Source organism: Zonotrichia leucophrys, chromosome 12 (assembly GCF_028769735.1).
Source record: "Zonotrichia leucophrys gambelii isolate GWCS_2022_RI chromosome 12, RI_Zleu_2.0, whole genome shotgun sequence".
In the NCBI taxonomy this organism is placed as follows: Eukaryota; Metazoa; Chordata; class Aves; order Passeriformes; family Passerellidae; genus Zonotrichia; species Zonotrichia leucophrys.
In genome coordinates this window covers 9,558,618-9,578,808 of record NC_088182.1, presented here as the reverse complement: position 1 = coordinate 9,578,808, position 20,191 = coordinate 9,558,618, and the positions used below count along the sequence as shown (strand labels likewise).

The window sequence follows — 20,191 nt, the reverse complement described above, 5'->3', positions numbered from 1 at the left end:
TAAAGGAAGCCTCTCACTTTCTACCATTACTTTGCATGTGAAGTGGTTTTGTCACTCTCTCAGCTGCTTGTCAGGGGCCTATTGTTTGCAGTTCCACTTTAAACAATTTCCCACCTGTCCGTTATTAACTTTTGCATAAGAAAACCAAGTAGTAAAAAACAATTGTAGTCATGATGAAGACAGCTTTAGGTAATAAAGTTAATGTGCCATATTGGTATCCTATTTGAATGTGTTCACAAAGATGAAATTGCATTAAGAGAAATCCTTAGCTGGTAACAGGAGTAAGTTCAGTTTATAGTAGTCAGGCCAGGACTATAAAAGCAACCTGCAATGAAACCACCAGCTAGCATTTGTGTGAAAAGATAAGAAGAGATGGAGAAAAATACTCAGGCTGTTTGCATGCTGTATTTGGGGAAGCTTACCTGCAAAAGCCAACAAAAAACAAGTAAGAAGTACCTGTAGGCTGTGAGATTGACCCTGGTATGAAGATGGGACTGCAGATACTTGTGTCTTGTGTTGGTGTCAGCCTTTGCTCTAATACAATTCCCTTTGGAGGCTGCAATTCGAGAGTGAATTCTGTGAGGCTTTTGTCCAAGTAGTGTGTGAGCCCAGGGTTTTGTTCCTGCTTGGTGTGTGCTCTGCACTTTGCAGACCGTGGTATGCAGAAGTGGTTTATGTGTTAGTTTCCTTGGAAAAGTGAAGTATTTGCTCTGGCACTGTTTGGTTTTCATATCTCTTTACATAAAAATGAGCACAGCTCTCGGTCTGTGAAAGCAAATGTCAGAGACCCATGGCAAAACTGAACTGAAAATACACCTCTGGTTGGGAATCAGTCTGAATCACGTGGTATTTAAAAACATGGTGGTTTAGTGCTCAGTACCAAAGGATCTATTTGCAGCTCAGAACTTTATTTCTTTATTTTGGTCAAATAATGCCCATTGCAAGGCGTGTAGGACATAATGCTATCCTTTCTCAAATGGCCTCCAGGAGCACAGTGAGTGGCTCTGGGCAGCCAGGGAAATTGAGAGGACGGGGCTGCAGCTGGAGACAGAGCCAAGGCTGTTCTGGGATTAAACAAAACATACCATTGTCCGGCCGTGCAAGCCAGCACCTGGCACCAGCTGCAGGAGAGCAAATAAATATCATAGTGGCTACAGAGCTTCACTTTTTTGTGTGTGTGAAAGTCTATGTTTCACCAATCTGTTTTGCAAAGTTGTGCTCTCCCTGAGCTTGTTCATCAGCTTTGCCACTTCTTCTTTTTGCACGTCTCCTGCAGACCCGCTCGTGCTGCTGCGCTGCCGTGTCAGTGGTTTCCATTTCATTTCCTGTGTGAAACTTCATGCGCCTAAAGTTTTTGTTCCCTTTTTTTTTTCTTCTTGTTTTTTGCTTGAAGGAAAGAAAACAACAACAGTAAATTAAACCTCAAGGTGCTCAGGAAATCTCTGTGGCTGAAGGCCTGTGAGAGGAGGTGCCCTGGCAGAGCACCCCAGTCACCTGAGTAGCCTGGTTCATCAGCAAAGGGCTGATGCTCCACTTCTTAAAAGATTACAGCTAATTTCTGTCACTGAGTCGTATTTTTGCTGATATTTACTGCCAGCATGGAGGAGAAGTCAAGGCTAAAATCAAAAGTAGCTCCCTCTCTCCATTAAGTTTTAGTGCTCACGGCCCAGCCCTCAGGGCTTTGTAACCTGCTCAGATTTTATAGCCCTGTAATGGGACTAACACTGCGGATCGCGTGCGTGTAATAGCTGTTTTCCTGGTGCAGGTTGGCTGGCTGCTTTCCACCCACAGAGCTGTGTTGCACAACTCTTCCTTCCATTAATGTACTCTAGAAAAAAAAAATAATCAGGTGTTGAGCAGATGGGGCACAGGAACAAAGGAGAAGAAAGGATTGTTCCCTTCCACTGGTGGTGTGGGGATCTAGATTTCTGGGAATAAGGTGCTGTGTGACATGTTTGTACAGCTGCCACAGGTGGGATAAAAATCTGTCCTCAGTTATTGTTTAAGATGAATGGATAGAGGCAGTAAAAACACAACTCTGGCTTTGTGTGGGGGTGGCCTAGGCAGGTATGGCAACAGCTGATCAAAGCCATTGCTGGGTATAGAAGACTCTACTTGTTTCTCCAAAAATGTGTAATCTTACACATCCATCTGTTTTTTACTTAGTTAGAAAGCATAATGAAAAAGTACAGTACTCCTTAATTGTGAGAAAGCCCTAAACATTAGCATTGGTAAACTCAGTTAATTTAAGGCTAAATTTAGAATTAGCATGAAAGAAAAAAATAGGTGAGGGTGAAATTATTAATCTCCAAGAAAAAACTACTTTGATATAATGAATTCATATGTTTTATTGCACATTTGCCTCACTAAATGACTACTTTATTGTTTATCTTCCCTGCTCAGGGGCAGTGCTCCATTATTGTAGCATGGAAATTGGCTGTCTGACATTATCATGTGTTGCAAGTGCCTTGCAGAAGTGTCACATAGGATCAATACACTATTAATCACAAGCAAAAAATTCAATAGGCACAGTGCACAACACTGGCTGTTTGAGTTCATAAACTTTGTGAGCTTTAGGGGGTTTGCCTTTTTTATAGCAGGATGAAGGACATCCCTTAATTGATTTTGATGTGGTTCATTTGTGGCAATAGAAATTATTTAATTGACACCATGCTTGATAGACAATTTCAATCCATTCAGATGCAGACCTTCAGAATTGAAGGTAAAATACAGCAATGCTTGTTCCCTTGGTCAGAAGGTGTATAACTTCAGGGTGCAAGGAGGCTGAAGGGTTGAGGATGTGCACAGCTTGTTGAATCTTCTTCAGCCATGCCCATCTTGCTTGGAAAGCCATCAGCTTGCTACACCACATGGATAGAATGCATTTGGTTAAGGGTCCTCTCATAAAGACAAAGAGGTGGTGTCACCCAGAGAAGGAATGGTTTTCCACTTTCCCAGTGGGTGAGCTGGTAGAGCAGAGGGAGCAGGCAGGGATGGCAGTGGGAAGCTGGTGCTTCTTTCCAGCCTGTTGGCAGTCAGGAGGCTGTGAGCTGGCACACCCAGAGGCATTAAATTGGGTCAGCAGTTGGCCTCACGTGAGCAAACCCAAGTTTTAACTGGTTGTTCTCCTGCACAGAGTTACCAGCAGCTTCCCCTCAGTTTCTCTGCCTCTGCCAACCCCTCGCTCCTTCCCTTGGTTGCCTTTGCCAGAGCAACCCCTTCTCTGAGGAGGGACAGAGCAGGAGCACCATGGCTGTCCAGACAGGACATTTGGGATACAGGAGATACTGAAATCCCACAGGGGATTTCAGCAGGACAGAGTCATGACCAGTGTGGCTCAGTGTGCCAGAGCTCCGCTGCATGCCATGCTCCTCCCTGCTGACTGCCAGCGCTGCCCTGTGCCATCTCCTGGGCAATCAGGCTCCATGCCTGAGCCTGGGGAGCATCATCTTTGCCTCAGCCCCTGTTTAGGGTCAGGGTCATGCTCCCTCTGAAATCCATTGGAATTTGTGGGTGTTCATTTTCCTCCTTTCTACCCCACACAACGGAAACGGAGTTTTTCATTTCCTCCTGTTCTGGGTTTAGTTGTAACTGCTTTGTTCTTTGACATAAATAAGTAGAACAAAATGAGCATCTAGAGTATTATGTGACTGCAGATTTTCTGCTGCTGAAATCTGAGCAAAGATGCAGGATTTTATAACAGCTTGGTGCTGTGACATGGTGCCTATTTGAAGCATTTGAAGAAAATGAATGGAAACAGCAGCAAGAAAAAAAGCATGTAGGGAAAAAAAGATACCTTTTGTCCAGACCACAACTGATGAAAAAGAAATTGCATTAAGCCCTGGGCTTTTCTTTCAGAGTAGTCTTCAGCTTTATAAAGAAGTTCATTTTCCTCCTAGAAAATTTTTGGTAGCAGATTTTCCAGTCAGTCTTAGAAGACTAAAAAAAGCATCACAGTGAAAGAAAAGGAAATTATGAAGAAGTGAGAAGGGAGATGGAGAAATTTGGAGCAAAAACTAAGAAGAAAGGACAAATGGGTTCTAAGATTTAAATAACAACCCAAACCCAGGGAAAAGAAAAGAGGAGTTCCTTAAAGACAGAACAGTGAGCTGTAGTTCAGGGAATTTTTAGAGGCAGTTTTTAAGAGGAGGAGAGGCAGTGTGTGCAGTAAAGAGAGTGGTTTTATTTTCAGAAATTGTGGGTATCTTGTTCAATGAAGCAGAATGAACTTGGATATGAATTAGGGACAATAAGTGAAGTCAGGTGCTCCTTGGATTCTGGTGGGGCGTTGAGGGCTGGCAGACATAAAGGCTTTTTTTTCCTCCAGATCAGAAAGACTTGCACTGAAGCCATAAGTTTGATCAAGGGGCTGTTTATTTTAATCATGTATCGATTGGCTTAACCACACTGCCCTGAGAGGGAGGGAGAGCTGTCAACATCAAGAATTACAGCTTTCAAAGTTCCAAGTAATCCTAGGAAACACGCCAAACATAATAAATGCAGTTTTATTTGGGACCTGATCCTACTACTGTTGAAATCAATAGCAGTTTTTCCATTGCTCTCAATGAAAGTGGAAGCTGCTTATTTGAAGACCAGCTCTGATCCAGCAGTCAGGGCATCTAATTTTGAAATATTCATGAATGTGAATGTAAAATAATAATAATTTTTTCAAAGAGCCAATCCACAAATAGATTGGCAGTTCTGGGAAAGCTCAGTTTTTAAGGGAATGTTGACTTCAATTTGCAGGATACAAAATAAATGACAGAAAATAAGATAGATGGCAGTGTCTAAAGAAGCAGTGAGCTTAAACAGGGTTAGAAGAATTAATTATAATGTGGTAAACTGATGTCTTTCAAAAGTCATTGAGGCAGAAAAGGATGAGACAGCACTGAGAAGCTCAAGATATACATTCTGCACAGGCTGAACTTACTAGAGAAGGGTCCTTGAAAGCAGAAGTAATGATGATATTGCAGAAATAGTCCATTAAACAGTGGTATAGCCATACAATTTTCTTCAAGCAACATTCCCATCAAGGTAAAAGAACTGAATGTGTACTTTGCTTTTAGTTTTCCAACAGAAATAGAAGCTAGAAAAAACCACATTCACTTACCACTCTAGTCAACAATTTAGTATGCTGATATTTTTAATCAAAGTTTATATGCATTGGCCAAAAAATAAGTATCTGCTTTGCTGTGGCTTCTGGTGTTCACATGCAAGACAGGGCATGCATTTTAGCATGTGTAAATATTTACAAATACATAGCTGTGTGTTCAGGCAGACTTTGATTTTCCCATTTCCATCAGCATTTGGAAAGATTTGATTTTTAGAGACTGTTAAATGAGGTGGCATCCATGATGTGCTTGTCCTCGAGGCTCCTCCTGGAAGATGTTGCTGTGCATTGGTCGCTTGTGTCCGGCTGTAAGAAGCTTGGAGCGGATCATTACTGTAATCCCAAAGCAAAAACTGACCACAGTGTATTTTCAGATGTGTAATCCATGGGTTGTCTGACAAAAAAAGTCAGTGGTTCAGCAGTATTGGGAGTTGTGTCTGTTTTGACAACCAGCAGCTCCTGGCTGTGCTGGTGGCCTTCCCTCATGGGCATGGCTCACCATCTGCCCCCTCTGTGCAGCCTTCTCCTTCCTCTACCCCTCATGGTTTTTGCGTGTTATGAGGGATTGCATTTCAATGCCAGTATTTTTTTAAAGGGTATGGGTTATCTGAGGTGCAGGCTCCTGATTGCTGTAGCCCAGGGGATGGCCCAAGCCAAGCTGGCTGTGAAAGTGCTCCTTTTATGGAGATATTTTCACCTGTGCGTCAAAGACTGATCAGTCATGGGGCAGCAGGAGAGCCTGGGTTATTGCAGGGCATTTCACTGATGAAATTTGTACAAGGCACAGACACGTGTGGAAGGGCCGCCTGGCTGCACCAGTGAGCAGATACTTGAGAAGTGCAAAGTGCCCATGCTTGATCCCTTGTTCTGTTTTTCCATATTTTACCAGCATTGATTTGATAATTGATTACTCCATTCTCAGTTAATGAGGGTTTGTGCCAGTGTATGTGAGAGCAGTTCTGGGTCTGGCCCAGTCTGGATTTTTTCTCCCCTTTGCTATCGGATCAGGCCCTTGCAGTGTGACTGGGCTCAGCCTAGGGGCACACCATAAATAGCAGGCTTGACTGCTGCTTTTTATTTATCCATATTGAGTTCATCAGATGAAGCCAAAGCTTCCTGGGGCCATCTGAAGCTTCCTGGAGGGGGTACTCTCACAGTCAGATGTGGCTCCTGGAAGGCAGACGTGTGTCTCTGGGAGGCAGACACATGCCTCAGACTTGGATCGCTCCTTTTGGACTCTGTGGTTGTGAGAGCATTTTTTCACAATATATTTCCTTGGGGGAATCTGATGGACTTAGATCTCGGATACCATCCCCACTAAGTGATACAGTAAAAATAACCTATTATTCTCTGGTTCTGACCTGGGCGGTGACAACATATTGTTTCAGCATCTCTGTCAGACTGTTTCCCTTAAGAGCCATTTTAGCCTCACCCAGTGGGACATAGCTAAAGGAAATGAAACTCCAACCCCATTAAGGAAAAAGACAATGCCTTTCACTAAACAAACTTACTTTTCTTGGCTTTTCTTCACCAGGGAGAATCGCCCCTACCCCCCACCCTTGCAGCCTTTGTAGACAGTTCCTGTAATTGGGAATGGCTGGGTGGACACCAATGGTTGGCAGCAAAGGGGGATAAATCCAACATCCCTTGAACGTGACATGGGCTGGGACCACAGTCCCAGGTGGCCACTTAGTGACAGTTCCTGTGGTACTGGTGGACAGTACGTGCCTGCCAGCCACAGCTGCGGTCTTCCAGACACAATTGGGATTTTGGCAAGTCTGTACACAGTGAAGCTGGGCTGTTACTAATTTTGTGCAAGCCTTGGATAGGTAGTGTGCCCCTGTTCACTATTGAGAGCTGGTGACTGACACCAAAGTTTTGGTGGCTCATCTCCTGCCACCTATACAGTGAAATGACCCCAAAAGCAAGCATGACCTTGAGGGTTCATGGACTAAGGGAGAGATCACGATCTGTCACCACACACCAGCTGAGTCTGAAGCATAATTTACACTTACTAATTAGGTTTTCAAGCACAGCCATTAAGTTGGGGTATCTTGACACAAATTAGAAATCCCTTTTTATAATGTAGTTCCACTTACTTACAAAGAAAGAGTCTGCAAAGGCATCACTTCACATTTTGTGTGCTGCTAACTGGGACAAACCATAGGGTGATCACTTTGTCCCAGGGAGAACCAGGGTTTACAGAATGCAATCAACTGGTCAGCCTTCCAAACTCTGGGTAGAACTGACTAACACCTGGGTCAAAGTAAATCCACAGGCAAGAGGATTAGAGCTGGCAGGAAAATAAAGAACCCTGTGTCACAAGATAAAAGTAGATTGCAAAAAATTGCAATCCTGAAGAGTTTTTAATCTTAGAGGTGGCTAATGCTGAAGGTCTCCTTAGGTTTTTTTACATAAGGGGAGCCTGTGTTCCCAGTGGTCTGTTTCAGGGTATTTCCAGTATCAGTCTCCACAGGGAGCAGTTAAGCTCCTATTTCAAACCTAATCCTGCAGGGATCTATAAATCTATATCTCTGTGCCCTCTTAAGCAGGTTTATGGCTGTCCCACTGGTTCACCAAAAAACTGTGTGAAAAAAAGAGCATACCCTGAACACTAGGTGTGAGCCTCTCTCTTTTGCACACTTTCTCCCTCTGTTGATGAGTGTTTCAATAACCCCTGTGAAGAACAACTTCCATGAGATGATCCAAATGCCCTCCATTCCTCAGCCCAGAATAGCCTGTTGCCTGATGGTTGTGACATGCTCCAGTAAGATGAAAGATAGGGATTCAAGGAGCACAGACAGCAAAGAGAGCAAAAATGAGCTTTCTCCATACCTGGTAGCTGTTGCAGAGAGAGAACCTCAACCACCTCTTTGAAGAAAAGCAGTTATGTCCACTTTTTTTTTCTCCCTCAAGAGAGGACTCCAGGAGTTTATGCAGGATGGTGTCTGTTTGGGGTTTGGTGTGAGATGCAGGTTTCTCAGGGAGGTTAAGGCTGCTGTGAATCCCTTTTAGAGGCACCTCCATTAATCTCCATTCATGATACCCAACTCAGGTTAGCTACTGTGAATCAAGCCCAAAAGCAACTAAGTGCCTAAAGACTGTTACAGAGCCAGCCCTACCATTTTTATTCCATTACTGCTTTATCTCATACCATGTCTCTTAACAGTGACCAACAGGAGCTGTTTTGGTGGGATATGCCCTGCCTTCATCCCCGTGCAGTGGTGTGATGGTCCATCACCCTGTGATTCACTTTTTCCTTCTGTGAGCTCTCTCTGCTGTTGGTCACGAGGTATTGCAGTGCTCGTGTCACCAGTGGCCTGGTTTAAAAACCAATAGAAAGTCATAATGATTAACGTAGTGGAGATTAAAGTCCCTCTTCAGATCATGGCCTGATAGGCAGCTGCTGTCACAGTGCCTGCTTTGGAAGGCCACCAGTGGGGTGAGTGTGGAGCTGCTGTGGTTTGTGGCTGTGTTAGCCGTCTGAAACTTTCCGTGGTGAGTGGAAAGCATTGCAGGTACAGTGATGCATATCTATCTCAAAATCTTGTGCAGATTAAAAACTTCCTGCAGAGCTAATGTCAGCTCAATCCTCGGGTCACTGCCACGAGCTCAGTCAGGTTAGAGATCAAAACCAGTGTGCAGGTATGGGGGAGGCTGGCAGCTATCAAACAGCATAATCTGCAGCATGATTTTTTTATGACTATACTCATAATGACATGTATAAGCAGCGAGTGGTTATGATCTGGAACAAACTTGCTTGTTTGCTTGGTTGTGGTGAAAATTTCAGTATCAACACACTATGCAATAATAACTGGTCAGAGCCAGCTGAAGTCACTTGAGTTATGTGGGGAATTAATTGGCCACATATGCCTGACATCTCAGTTAACATAAAAGCTGTGAGTTACTCCTAAATTTTTTTCATTAGAAAATCTTGGTTAAAAAGGCACTTTTTAGAATAATTCTTTCTGTTATTATTTTTTAATGTCTATGATTTTGAGAATAAATTATATATATAAATTATTAAACCAGCTATGATTTAATATGACTCATGCCACTGACTTTTTAATTAACTAAGGAGCCATCGTTCTCAGCAAACTGTTCCATTGCATAGGTGTGCATTTCACAATAATTGAATATAAAGGCTTATTTCTGTCCCTTTATTGATGTCAAGGGAAAACAGTGCAGTTATGAAAATGGAATAAACTGAAAAGATTCCTTCAGTTCCTGCAGGCTGATTAGAACAAATGACTTTCCGTTGCAGTTTTTATGAATGTATAGTTTTCTGAAAGGTTTATAGTACTTGAGGGAATGGAAATTGCAGGCAGTAAATAACACAGGATCGCTCAAATTATTGGGAAGTAGAAGAATGGGTTTTATCTGGCAAGGTGAGATTTACCATTCTGTATTTCACATAAATGTTTTAGAAGGAGCCAGATACAGTGATTTGTGCTTTATTTTGGGCATGGAAGCAGCGTTAGAGGCTTGCCCAGGAGCGCCACGTGCAGGAGCGGGCACGGGGAGCGCTGCTGGGGCAGCAGGTCAGCAGCGAGCAGTGCCAGCGCTTCACGGTGCTCTGCTCCGCTCTGCCTGCACAGAGGTGACCACACAGGCAGGGGGACTTTGCCTCTCCTGGTCAGTGAAGTCATCAGAAGCATTTTCCTATCTCAGCTTAATAAACAACACTGTTTTGTATAGAACGAGTTTGGCTAAACAGTTCTGGCAGTGTTAAGAGAGCTCAGCTGGAAAAGACCGCTTAATAAACCCCTCTTGTTTTTCTTTTGTTCTTTCTCTGTGTAGAAAGCAGAAATATGGCAACAAAGGAAAAGCTTCAGTGCTTGAAAGATTTCCACAAGGACATCCTCAAACCTTCCCCCGGCAAGAGCCCGGGGACACGGCCTGAGGATGAGGCAGAGGGGAAGCCCCCGCAGCGGGAGAAGTGGGCGAGCAAGATCGACTTCCTGCTGTCCGTGGCGGGGGGATTCATCGGTTTGGGCAACGTCTGGCGGTTCCCGTATCTCTGCTACAAAAACGGCGGAGGTGAGTTCCCATCCACGCCCAGCAATCCCTCTCTGTGCCCCATGCTCACTGTTTTTCAGTGCCTTCATCCAGTTTTTAAGAAGACTGTTCATACCCCTGTTTTCTGCCTCCCTCACCAGTCTTCATGCGAGATTGTTTCACCACTGAATAGTTATTTGTAAAATTTTATTCGGGAAAAAAAAATGCAGCAATTTCTAATGTTGTGCTATTGAGCCTTTCCTGCTCTTCTGCTACAACTGAGTTTTAACTAGAAGACATGCTATTAATATGGACCATTAGGATTTCAGACCAGGGGTTTTCAGAGTAAGAGCAGTCTGAGCCATATAAAAGTATTATGTGTCTAACAATCTGCCATTGTTATTGGAGATATTCACTTTAAAGAGGTAAGAATATGTCCTTTCCAGCCTATACTCATCCTTTTTGCCGAAAAAAAATGAGCAAAAATACCCCAGAATAAAATTATTGTATAGTGATATTAAAGTATCTAATATCTTTCTTTATATGTGCCTGTTGCCACGTTTTGATGATCTTGTGTAAGTTCTATTATTTAATCTCGTTATGTACTATTGTATTTTCTCAACAGGTGCATTTCTTATACCTTATTTCATTTTCCTGTTTGGGGGAGGTCTTCCCGTGTTTTTCCTGGAGGTGGTGCTAGGACAGTATACCTCCGAAGGTGGAATTACATGCTGGGAAAAGATCTGCCCTATTTTCACTGGTTAGTACATCTTGTTGTGCTTTGCAGATCCCTCTGTAAGCCATATGTGGCAGCAGCATTCCCCTCATGCCCATTAACTCAGCTATTTGCTCTAGTAATTAAGGGTATGATATTGGTTCCTGGAAAGGTGGAAGTCAGAGAGTCTGAAGGACAAAGTGAGATATTGATTTTGATGCTATCAGCTTGTTAACTGCCAAAACTGCCAATAACCAAGAAAGAAATTGCATATTATGCCTTTTAAGGCAATTGCACATTTTGTTTACAGGTATCAGAGAAAGTGTCGTCTTGGAAGGCTAGATGGCATTAATGAAACCATCATTGAAATGTTATTTTGGTCTGGAAATTAAAATCCGTCTTCCATGTGAAAGTTTATCATTGGCGTCATCTGTCTGCTACTGATGGAGTCAAAACCTGGACAGCATTTTTTGGTGGGATTCAGGAACAGGGCTTTTGTCATAATTGAGCAGGTCCTAGCAAATGTTGGTCTGATGTTATCAAAGGGCCTTTGCCTGCTCAATGCTCACAGGAACAGTGTGAAGGCTGCTCTGGAAGTTAGCTAGAAGGAAAAATGAAAGGTTAGAAAAATGACAGAGAATGCCAGTCTTATGTGTAGATTGCCCTTTACAGCTGGACAGCACAGGCAGAATAATTTGAAATAACAACACTAAACCTGTGGCCCTGTTCAAATCCCATTTGGAGAGAGTGGGCACTTCACACTGCTGTGTCTCTAGCTCTGCCACTGTTGCTGTTCCAGGCATCTCTCTCCCCTGATGTCACCCCAAGCAGAAGTGGGGGTTTTCTCTGAGGCTCACCCTCCCACCTAGTACTCAAAATGCTGCTGAGGGTGATGTAATTGTGCTGCTTTAGCTTAATTTTCTTCCTCCTCCTCCCACTTTTGTGAAAACTTTTTTTTTTCTTTTTGAGGAGGAGGAGGAGGAGTAAGGAATGTTCCTTGTTTAAATAGCAATCTCCCAGGCATCCATCAAGAGAAAGTGCAGCTAATGTGACTAGCTGTATATGCTGAAAGAAATGCAGATGTACAGAATAAATAGCACTTGCTCTGCTTGTTTCCATCTGACATTAAAATAATCTCTGGTGATAAAGACTCCTGCTGCAACAAGCTTTTAAACTGTAAAATATGAGGCAGTATATTTTATATATAAAAACCCCAAGTGCTGGAATATCCATCAGAGTGATGTTAAAGGGAGCCTCACAGGTTCTTGTAAGAGACAGCTCTAAATTTTTAAAGGAAATATTTTTATTTTGCTTGTGGTTCATAACTGGCAAACTGTGCAAGCAGAGATTGATCCAGGTAACCATAAGATCCATAAATACCATGCTTCCTTTGCACAAGTGAAATTGAGGCAGAAACCACCACTTTCACACTGATTCCTTTTTAACTCATTCAAGAGATGTCTTTTTTTTTTCCCCCACATGGACTGAGCCCAGCCAGTTGATAACTGAGTGGTGCAGGTGCTGTCCAGCTGAGCTGCTGCCAGGAAAGTTGGCTTGGGGCACAGTGTGGCAAGAGTGAGGCTGCCCACATGGGTACCTAAGAAGTGAGATGGTGCAGCAAACAAGCAAAGCCTTGACTTCCCTCTACTAAAACTTGAAATAGCTGGGTTAGTGTTAAATTGGGTAAATTCCTGCAGTCCTCCCCTCAGTGTCAGCACACCAGAGCCAGAAACTCAGCCTGAGTGCCAGAGATGGTGGCAGGTCTGTGTGTATGTGTGGCTGAGCTGAGTTTCCATCAGCAGTGGGGCAGGGTGGGATACAAGCCCGCAGCACAGTGGGAATGGCACCAGCCCCAGGAGATGCAGCAGCTGTCACATCTGCACGTTTTTCTTGTCTCTCCCCTTCTTTCCAGGAATTGGTTATGCTTCCATAGTGATTGTGTCCCTTCTGAATGTGTACTACATCGTGATCCTGGCCTGGGGACTCTACTACCTGTTCCAGTCGTTCCAGAGCGTGCTGCCATGGGCACACTGCCACCAGAAGTGGAACACGCCCACCTGTGTGGAAGACACTCTCAGGAAGAACAAAACGCTCTGGATATCACTGAATGCCACTAACTTCACCTCTCCTGTCACAGAGTTTTGGGAGTAAGTACCCCCTCTTCATGGTGCCTTCAGGGAACTTTTGGTGGCATGCCAGAGGTCAGTCCTGAGATTTTATGGAAGCCCAGTGGGGAGTGTTAGATAGGGGAAGAAAATTGAGCAGGGTGTCAGTTTTTTGACCAGTGTTTGCTACTGGTTCTCACCTATCTTGAGGTAAGTCTGGGAGTGGTGGAGGCAGGTGATATATGTGTAAGTGTATTTATCCTACACTGTGCAGAGAGCTTTAAAAGCCCAGTACAGCTTCTTCTTTGAAAGAAAACTTATTTCCTTCTTGGCTGGATTCTCTGAGTGTGGCAGGAGAACACAAACAAGTCACTGCAGATGCCCTGATAGCAGGGATTTACAGTGGAAACAGCGACAAATCATCACCTTTGTGGTTGTCTCTTCCCCAGCTGTTAGCATTTGCTGTACACTTTGTGTAGCTGTAACACATCTCTCTTCAGTCTGATGACAATGTAAGGTTTTGACCTCAGTAGTAAATCTGACAGAGGTGGTGAACGTTGTCCTGTATTCTAGGTTTCTCAGGTCATCTCTGTTAGAACGTTTTTTTCTGCAGAAAAGAACGTTTTTTTCTGAAGAGGCTGTTTTGCCAGATGCCTGAATTTCATCAGTCATAAGCTTCTTATTCTCATTTCTCTGTTATTTTTCAAGTTTTAAATCATATTGCATAACGTGATCTCTGAACAGGCATGACCTCAAAACTCTTGTATGTTTATATAAGTGTCAAAACACAGCAGCAGAGGAAGACACTTGTAGGGAAACTTAAATCCAAAGGATCTTCAAATAGTTTATTAATAATTTTTTTGCTTGCTTGCTTACTCAGATAGATAGTCACTTATGGGTAGAATCAGTTTCTGGCCCAGCTTGGCTTTTTCAGCATGTTTAAAGTGCAGTTTCATCTCTGATCAACTTGTACCTACTTCTCTATGTTTAAAAATAAGCATCAGCCAAAGCACCAGCAGGAATCATGTTCGTGCTGAAGATGTTTGGCATGCATTAGGTTTAGAAAAAAGCAGTCTTAGGAGCTGTGATAAAATTTGTAACACGAGAGCCAAAAAATAAAGGGGCAGATTGAATCTGGGATTGGTAGTTTGTTAAAAGGCTCTGGTGGCTGGTGTGAGAGGCAGGGTGCAGGCTCTGAGAGCAGCATTTTCCCCATGAGCTCTGCGTTTCCATGGTGGGGGGCAGCTGCTTTCCCAGATGATTTCCTCTCTTATAAATATGGGGGAAGTTGGAAAACAATTGTTAAGTGGTACCTTTGGATATTTTGGGGGAACTGAGAGGCTGCAGGAGAAGGAAGGGGAAGCAGCTCTCACTCCTTTGGACCCTCCCGCAATGACTTCGGACTCAAGGCCATGAATCCAAATGAGGTTTCATCATGTGTTCCAAGGTCTTCTCAAGGCCTCCCAAGGAAGCAGAGATCCACAATCCTGCTCCTGAAATAGTTGCTCCCCCAGATTCCCAAAGCACTGTCTTCATTGTTGCTTTTGTGCAGTGATTTTGCTGACAGTCCTCTTGTACCCGGGGCACCTGTGAGCTTGGTGGCTCCTGATGTGGCCATGGAATTGTCCTGCTGCTCTGGAAACTCCCACTCCTGTACTGCCCAGATTTGTGGGCCAGATTGTCTCCCTGGGGTCCCCAGGCAGCATCTTCACTTCAGGAGACTGAAGATACCACAACAGAAAGGAAAAGGGCTGGGAGCTGGGAAAGGGATTGTAAAAGAGTGAGGACTCCAGAATTCTGGGGAGCAGCAGAGCTCTCTGTGGGTCACAGCACAGCAGGTGTTTGATGAAGGGTGTTGTGGCAGGGCAGCCTGGGGTAAGGGGAATGGTGTCTCCATGGGAGCACATTGGTGATGGAGCTTTTAATTACCTTCCCTCTAAGGGAAACCAAGTCAGAAGACTCCTCTGCAAGCTGAGCCAAATCCTCCTGTAGATGTAGTCAGGCTGGAGGAGCTGAGGCTGGACAGAAAATCCTTGATCCTCACACACTTTGCTGTCTCAGTTGTGCCCTCACTGTGTGTGTAGCAGAGTTGGAGCAAAGGTTGCTCAGTGATCAGTGCTCCTGGAGTAGCTCTCCCTGCACTTTGCAGCCACTTTAACTTGTGTCCTCAACAGCTTTAGACACTGTAAGCTGAACTCTTCCCTGGAGTCTTGCTAGGGAGGAGTTTGGCTTTGTAATCCTACTGGGACAGACATACTGCCCATAATTCACTGTTTCATCATGGGCAAAACTGCCCTTAACAGAGCAAGCTGCCTCCAGGAGTCATGACACTTAGAGGACTATTAAAAATAGCTGCTGTCTGTGCATAAATAACTATTGATGTCTTAAAGTAAGAGCAGAGATCATGCAGCACTGTTGTAATAAAAGTAGCATAGCTTCCACATGGTGCAAGCACTGAATATCCCCATTTTTTTTTTTTCCCAGACATGCTAGTATTCTTTACAATTCTGAAATTAAAAATAGTTCTTCAAACTATTCAGGTACCAACTACTTGAGGTACTTCAGGTACCATGCTGCCACAGACAATACTGGCTGCCAGCCAAACGGCTACCAACATTGAAAGGACAGGTAAATAATTAGTCCTTAACTGAAGATATCCATCTCCTTTGTGGCACAATTAATTCCGGTTTAATTCAGAGGTTTGTGAGTATTTGGTTTCTGAAACCTAATGCCATTTTTATTGTGGGACATTTATATAGTGCCTCATCAAAGCACTGCTTTGTACAACTAGTGCTGCCCAGGTATAATTGACCACATGGATGCATTAACCTCTTCATGTTGAACTTCTCAGCCTGGCTGGCTGTATTGTGCAGCCTGACATTTCAGTTCATTTGAATTAATGTTTGGTGCAAATCACATGCTTGCTTGAGCAGCAATAAAAGGGGGTTAAGAAAATCAGGCTTTATATGAGGAGACTTACCTCTTGGTATCACATGCTTCAGGTCTTATTTCTGATTTTATTTTGAAGTTCAAAACCTTGCAGGCTTACACACATATTAATCCATAAGGGATAACTGTAATAGGGTAATTAGGGTTGAACAAAACCTCTGATTGTCTGGTGCTGGCCAAGTGTTTATAAATATTTGGTAATCAGCAGACTTTATTCGTCCAAATCCCAAGAAAGACCATCACATGCTAATGGCATGTAATCCTAAAGGGAGCAACACAAAAAACTAAACAAAATCTAGAGCAGCAGTCTCTGCCTTGAGGAGCAAATGTGAGAGTCTTTTAAATTGTTTAATATTCTCATTTTAATATTCTTCTGTGCAAACAGAAGAATATTAAAATAAAAGTGTTAATTATTCTTATCCATCCAACATGAAAGGGCGCTTCACCTTTCCTGGTCTGAAAGGTCCTGTCAGCATTCACTTGATTGATGAGCTGGAATATCCCCCAAGGATTGCATAACTCTCTTCATTTTATTTTTGTTTATGTTGTAGAGCTAGTTACAGCTCCTGTTACATTTCCATATTGCACACACTAGAACATATTAGTGTTCAAGGGTCAAGAACTCCTGTTTATAACAAACTCAGCCCCAGCCTGTTGTCCCATTGATTATAAATGAGTGACAGTTAATGACAGCATCAAACTATAAATCTGAATGACTAACAACTCTGTGTGTGATGGTGTGAAGGTAGCTGAGTGGGCTTGGCTGAATCTCAGTAGCTTGGGGGTTATGTAACAAGATTGAAGAGCTATCAGCACAGCCAGCTCATGCTCCTTCCTGAACTTGAATTTACAGGGTCAAATATCCATGCTGACTGCTTCTGCAAAAATATGTAGGGCTAGAAGTCAAAAAAGAATCGTAATGCTGAATCTCCCCTAGTAATTCTGAGCATATTCCTTGAGGAAGTCAGTCTTTGTGGGATGGGATAAGCAAGAAAAGCATAGAAAGGCAAGATATCTGGCTCTGTGTCACCCACTGGGGTGTCTTCCAAAAAATCCTGAAAGAATTGCTGGGGCAAAGTCTAGAAGAGATGGCCACTTGCTTTTAGTTCTGCAGTAAAAAGCAAAGAAGTCTTAGCTGAATGCATTAATAAAGCTCCCTATTCCAAAAGGCATTTGCAGTTAATTATTCACTGTTTCCCAAGAGCCAGCTCGATAGATTGCCTTCTTAATATGAACTGCCCCTTTGATTGGAAAATTGCCATTTGTTTTTTAAAAAGGCATAGAAGATTGTGGCTGAACTTTTTCATCTTATAAATGTATTTTCTTCTTTTGTATATGCACAGCAGGATTTTCCTTTGTTTCTTTAGACTCAGGTGAAGCAAGACTGCAACTTTATGCCAAATATTCATTACTGAGGGAGTTCTCATAACTATTGAATAGCTGTGTTGATTAGGGCAGACTTACCCTGTCTGGTGCCATTAGTCCTTTTCCATAACAAAATAGACACACGCTCAGAGAGAAGAAAGCTTTTGGTGTGAGAACACGGTCACACAGGTAATCCAAGTGAGCTTGGCAAGCAGAGATGCAGAAACAGATGGGCACGGGCTGGAGTCCTATTAAACTGGTCAATCCAGGGCTTTTTCCAAAAACTAATTGCAGATTTTCCGTCAGTGACTTCATTCACTATTATTTCCATGGTAATAGCAAAAAAAAAAAAAATTCATTAGTTCAGGGGAAAGGCAAACCACCATGGTCTGTCTTGTGCTGGATCCCCATGCAAAGCTGTACATGCCACACACATGAGCCTGACCCAGAGTGCTCAGGGCTCTGCTCTCCTTGACTCTGGTGAATGAAATTGCCTGACTTTTACAGCTGCCTGAAAGAAAATTTTAACTAATAATTAATAAAAAATTTGTTAGGCAGCAAGTTCTCTTCTGTAGTCTTGGGGCAAGGCATTTTTTTGGTAATAGAGGTCAAAACTTTTCTTTGACTAAAAAAAACTTGCTGAGTTTACCGGGTTCATTTGCAGAGTTTTAGCTTAGTGAACAGTAAGGAAGTTTGTTCTTTTATATATTTGACAAATGAAGTGTTGAGTATGACAAGACCATTGCAGTGTGTGAGGACAGTGAATGTTGCATAAAATAATTTTAAAATTAGTTTAAATTAAGTATGTAATGGTAAGCCATGGGAATTTTGAAAAGAGAGAAGCCTTAATGAATATTTCCCCTCTGGATCAGACTCTTTTAATGGTTAGATGTTGCTCCCTTAAAACACAGCTCAGGAATTACTTTTTATTTATTAACCTAAGTGAGGGAATAAAATTTCCCAAATAATCTGGTGTTAGCTAAATGAGACCCCAGTGTTGGGGGTGCTGAGGGCAGGCAGCAGCACGTGGGCAGTGTTTGTTTGGGGGTCCCAAGGGAAGGATAATGGCTCCAGCCTTTACCCTGCAAAGCTGCATGGCCTGACATTTCTCTGCACTGCTTTTTCCCTTTCCTCCTCGTGGCAGCCTTGTTAATAAACTGAAAAGGAGCAGAAACAGGTGGATACAGGTCAGCTGCAAGTGTCCATGATGGAGACATGGGGTGTACTACCTGGGGTGAAGGCAGCTTCACTGGGGCAAGCTGTTCTTTGATCCCCAAGAAAGCAAATACTTTCATCTCATATTGGGGTGGTCATAGGCTGCTAAAAAGAGCTGAAGGTTTTTAAATTCAGTATATTGAATTAAGGAGCCCCACAGACATAGGGAGATGTAGGTTTGCAAAGCACAGCTTTGGTCACATAAGCCGCTGACTTAGCACGTGTTTTGAGAGTAGAGATCTGTCTGTGCATCAGCTGCCCTGCACACCATCATGTGTTCTTAGCCATCACAACAGAGTCTGCATCAACTGAGCTCCTGCATCTCTCTTTTCGTTTGTTTCCTTTCAAATATTCAGGCGCAATGTGCTGAGCTTGTCCTCGGGGATTGAAGATATTGGTATTATCAAGTGGGATCTAGCACTGTGTCTCCTCCTTGTCTGGGTGATTTGTTTCTTCTGCATTTGGAAAGGAGTCAAATCCACTGGGAAGGTAAGTGCTCTTTTACCCATTTTAAAATCATTGCAGTTAGAGATGTTAGGAATACTAAGTAATGCTGTTCTAGAAGATATTCACTATTTCCTGGAAAAACTGTATTTTTCCATTGAGTAAGAGAATTCAACTGACTTTTGAAGGTCATTATCAATGTCCAAAATTCTTGTGAGTCAAGTAGCCACTACTGGAAGGGCATCAAGAAGCAGACGCAAGCACAGATTGAGCCCCACCTTGGCTCTCAGAGGATGAACATCCCTGAGATGTCTGAGTGCAGATGTCATGAGTGCAGAAGGTCTCAGGCCTATGGTGGGTGGTGCTCTGCTCTGCGTGTCTGTGTTCTCCCTCCAGCCAAGTTCATCCCAGTGCAGCAGGATGGATGTTAACAGAGCTGTGGTAGGGGTGTTGTGGAGGCAGAGCAGTTTTGAAATGCCACTTGCTTACGGAAGAGCTCTGTGGGGACACAGAAGGCTAAACTTAGGTACTCCTTCAGGAGCATTGTCACTAACAAAGATCCTACATAGCTTGTGGGTTTGGTCCCATCACATGCTCTTCAGAATCATGTTTTCTTGTAAAGGACAACAGTTGCATCCTGAGCATCCTGCTCATCTTCATCAGTCACTTGGTGTGCAGCATAATACTAGTGCTCCTTGCATTCAATAGTGTTTTTATACCTATTTTCATAAGTTTTTGAAGCTGTTGTGTTTGTGTAATTCTTAGCTTTCAAAACTGTTGCTTGAGGCACTGTTCAAATAAGTCTGACAGAGAAGGAGGGATCTCAAGGTACTAAGTTCCCCACATTTATTCTCAACTAGGTGGGAGGACGTGACCCCATTAGTGCCCCTCCTAAGAAAAAGGCCACAGTGTGAACTCATCTTTTGTAAGTCCCCAGAGAAGTCAGGGGGAGAAATTCCAAGTCCCTCAGCTGCAGAGAGAGCATCATTTAGCAGTTTAAGCTTGTGGCACACTGCAGCATCAGCCAGGAGACAAAACTTTGTAGGAAGCCTGACCTCATGAGTTCCACTGCTGACTAAACCCCTTGCTTTACTGCAGTTCCTGCCTTGCTTTCTGTGGTTTTTATCAATGGGCCTCTCTAAAAAGCTGGTGCCTTGCCCTGGATTCCCTCCACCTTTCCCCCGAAGAGCAGCTTCCACACCTGTAAAGCATGCATTGACAAAAATGTTTGTTTCTCTATTCCCTCTGACTGATGTGACTTAGTGAGGAGATTATGCAAGTTTTATGGTA

General features: G+C 43.3%; 1 protein-coding gene across 7 annotated transcripts in view; it reads left to right on the top strand.

Annotated features, from left to right (window-relative positions):
- The window catches only part of SLC6A6 (solute carrier family 6 member 6), a 92,922-nt gene that overhangs the window by 48,872 nt on the left and 23,859 nt on the right, over positions 1-20,191 (top strand). For all 7 annotated transcript variants that reach the window (XM_064724405.1, XM_064724406.1, XM_064724403.1 and 4 more), the window contains 4 exons: positions 9,911-10,150; positions 10,734-10,868; positions 12,736-12,970; positions 18,814-18,946. In XM_064724405.1, the coding sequence (XP_064580475.1) occupies positions 9,922-10,150; positions 10,734-10,868; positions 12,736-12,970; positions 18,814-18,946 (732 nt within the window). In that variant the 5' untranslated portion in view covers positions 9,911-9,921. The remainder of the gene's footprint in view (positions 1-9,910; positions 10,151-10,733; positions 10,869-12,735; positions 12,971-18,813; positions 18,947-20,191) is intronic.